The sequence below is a fragment of the Pundamilia nyererei genome, unplaced genomic scaffold (genome assembly GCF_000239375.1).
Source record: "Pundamilia nyererei isolate P.nyererei 1_Seehausen unplaced genomic scaffold, PunNye1.0 scaffold00336, whole genome shotgun sequence".
Classification (NCBI taxonomy): Eukaryota; Metazoa; Chordata; class Actinopteri; order Cichliformes; family Cichlidae; genus Pundamilia; species Pundamilia nyererei.
In genome coordinates, this window is record NW_005187737.1 from 186,495 (window position 1) to 189,041 (window position 2,547).

A 2,547-nucleotide genomic window follows, 5' to 3' on the forward strand; every position below is an offset into this window, starting at 1 on the left:
AACACGCGCCAGATCTTTGATCTTTTAGGTCTTCTTTAACAAACACCGCTCACTGTCCGTTTCCCAGGCGAGATGAAGACTCCTACCAGAAGTTCATTCCTTTTATTGGGGTGAGAATTCTACTCTTGAGTGGGAACTTTTTACCTTTGCTGCTGCTCATCTTCAGGATCTTTGGCTGACATCCCTTCTTGTTTTCCAGGTGGTGAAGGTTGGTCTGATAGAGTCTGGTCAGTCTCCAACAGGTGAGTGTTTGGAAAACGTCAAACGATGTTAAAAAAGAATTCGATTTAGGGTTTCACGCTATTTCCATTTGGGTTATGAAGGAGATGCAGAGGAGGGTGTAGCAGTGAGCCTCGCTGTCCCCTCCACATCACCACCCTCCCACGGCTCTCCCACCGGGATGATCAAAGAGACAGCCACGCCTCCCTCCTCTCCCTCCATGGGGAGCGTGCTCACAGTTCAAGGGTAAGAGTTCTCTAACATTCATATTTCTTTACAGGATCTTGTAATTATACTAATGTGCTTTAAATCAAGTCCTCAGATGTAGATATTTAAAGAACAGTTTATTTTATTCAGGTTGATTTTCTGCATTTGTGTATGTTTTTCTGTTGATGTCTCAGCTGTCAGCATGCATGTTGATGATGCTGTCAGTACTGAGCTGTGGCAGAGGGATAAATGCCTTTTAATCAGCCGTCTGCTTGTTCTTTAAGCAAACAGGCAGAGAGTTGTTCGTGTTTCTCTGAGATCCTCTTCCAAATCGAGGCTCTCTTTGATGCTTCAGCCACTGAATCAGATGTTTTTTTGCTGCAGTGCCTCTCTGCAGAGATCACTGATCTGATCTTTTACATTTCGCCCTCTGCAGAAATTTTTTGGGGAGTGTGTTGAACATGATGAATGAAATTCAGCTCTCAGATTCAAGTCGATCTGCTCGTGAAGCTGTTAAATTATCTTACAAATGTGTTTGTGATGTAAAGAAAAGTTAGATGTATGTATGTCTCATAATTGGACCAGAGCAGAACCCCTCACTGCATCTGTGTATTCTGCTGAAACTAAAAACTACAAATAATGTCAGATAAATATGTTAATAATTAAGTTCTTCACAAGTTTGATATGAGAGACCAGAGAATAATAGGAAAGTTCAGTTACGATGCTTTATAGTTGTCACGAAGGGGCTGAGGAAGTCGCTCATGCACGCGCTGTCTGTCCACAGGAGCCCCAGCATGTCCCACGGCGTGGACGCCATCGGCCTGCAGGTGGATTACTGGCTGGCCTCTCTGGCAGAGAAGCGGCGGGAGGGAGAGCGACGCGACACGGGCTGCAAGAACACGCTGAAGAGCGCCTTCCGCTCGCTGCAGGTCAGCAGGCTACCAGGCGGGGGCAGCAGCGATCCACAGGCCCAGGTCAGCACCATGGCCATGACTGTGGTCACCAAGGAGAAGAACAAAAAAGGTGAGGCGTTTCAAATCTGATGCTTTAAATCATTTTTATGATTATGGCTTCACTTGAAACTAAAATTTGTAATATTAATAACGATTGATTAATTTCACTGATTTCTTTCTTACAATGATCCCTGTATTGCATTCAGCACAGACTGAGGCCATATTACATTGTTATCACTAAATAAGTGTTTTTGACTTGCAGGCTTGTTGCAGTTAGCCAGGTTCCCTGCAGACAGGCCCTAAAATAGTTACTGCAAAGCCCTTTGGACAAGTCTTTAAAAGAAATCCCTCAGATCCATGTTCAGAGCGCATACTCTGAGAAGCAGGGTATATATATGTGTCCTCTGTAGTGGGATACTACAGATTTAAATGCAATTGAAGTAAGCCAGTCTAAATCTAGACTCACACACTGCCACCCAGTCGTCGTCTCCCTCCATCACACAGCACTTTGACTCTGGTGTTTGTTCCTCCCTTCAGTTCCTACCATCTTCTTGGGGAAGAAGCCCAAAGAGAAGGACGTAGACTCCAAGAGCCAGGTCATCGAAGGCATCAGTCGACTCATCTGCTCGGCCAAGCAGCAGCAGACCATCCTGAAAGGTGAGCTGGATGATCGCGAGCAGCTTTGTTTCTTTCCTGCTCACATTGTAGCTTATCCTCACCGTCGTTTCCATCTCCCACCAGTGTCCATAGACGGCGTCGAGTGGAACGACGTCAAGTTCTTCCAGCTGGCCGCCCAGTGGCCCACTCACGTCAAATACCTACCTGTCGGACTTTTCGGCTACAGCAAGCCTCCCTCGTAGGGCCGAGCGCCTCGACTCCTCTAACCGGACCTGACCTTTCGACTGCCCTCCACACAAACCCCACCTCTCAGCCGCCCGCAGAGCTGAGGGAGGACATAAAGCAGCTGGACTTTCTCCTTTTCCTTAATCTCATTTTGGCTTCAGTTGTCTTATTTGTCTTTAGGGAGAGGAGGGAGGGCAGCGCTGGGGTGCAGTGCTGTTACTAGTCACTTTATTATTGCCCCCTTTCTGTGTGTGTTGGTGTGCTCCGTGAGTATGCATGCACACGTGAATGTACAGTATGTGTGTGTGTGGGTGTGTGTGTGTGT

General features: G+C 46.8%; 1 protein-coding gene across 1 annotated transcript in view; it reads left to right on the forward strand.

Annotated features, from left to right (window-relative positions):
* The window catches only part of pacs1 (phosphofurin acidic cluster sorting protein 1), a 64,911-nt gene extending 62,370 nt beyond the window's left edge, over window positions 1-2,541 (forward strand). Inside the window, exons 14-19 of the mRNA XM_005751988.1 lie at window positions 29-110; window positions 200-242; window positions 324-465; window positions 1,211-1,449; window positions 1,917-2,036; window positions 2,121-2,541. Of these exons, the coding sequence (XP_005752045.1) occupies window positions 29-110; window positions 200-242; window positions 324-465; window positions 1,211-1,449; window positions 1,917-2,036; window positions 2,121-2,239 (745 nt within the window). The 3' untranslated portion in view covers window positions 2,240-2,541. The remainder of the gene's footprint in view (window positions 1-28; window positions 111-199; window positions 243-323; window positions 466-1,210; window positions 1,450-1,916; window positions 2,037-2,120) is intronic.
* The last annotated feature ends 6 nt before the right edge of the window (window positions 2,542-2,547 follow it).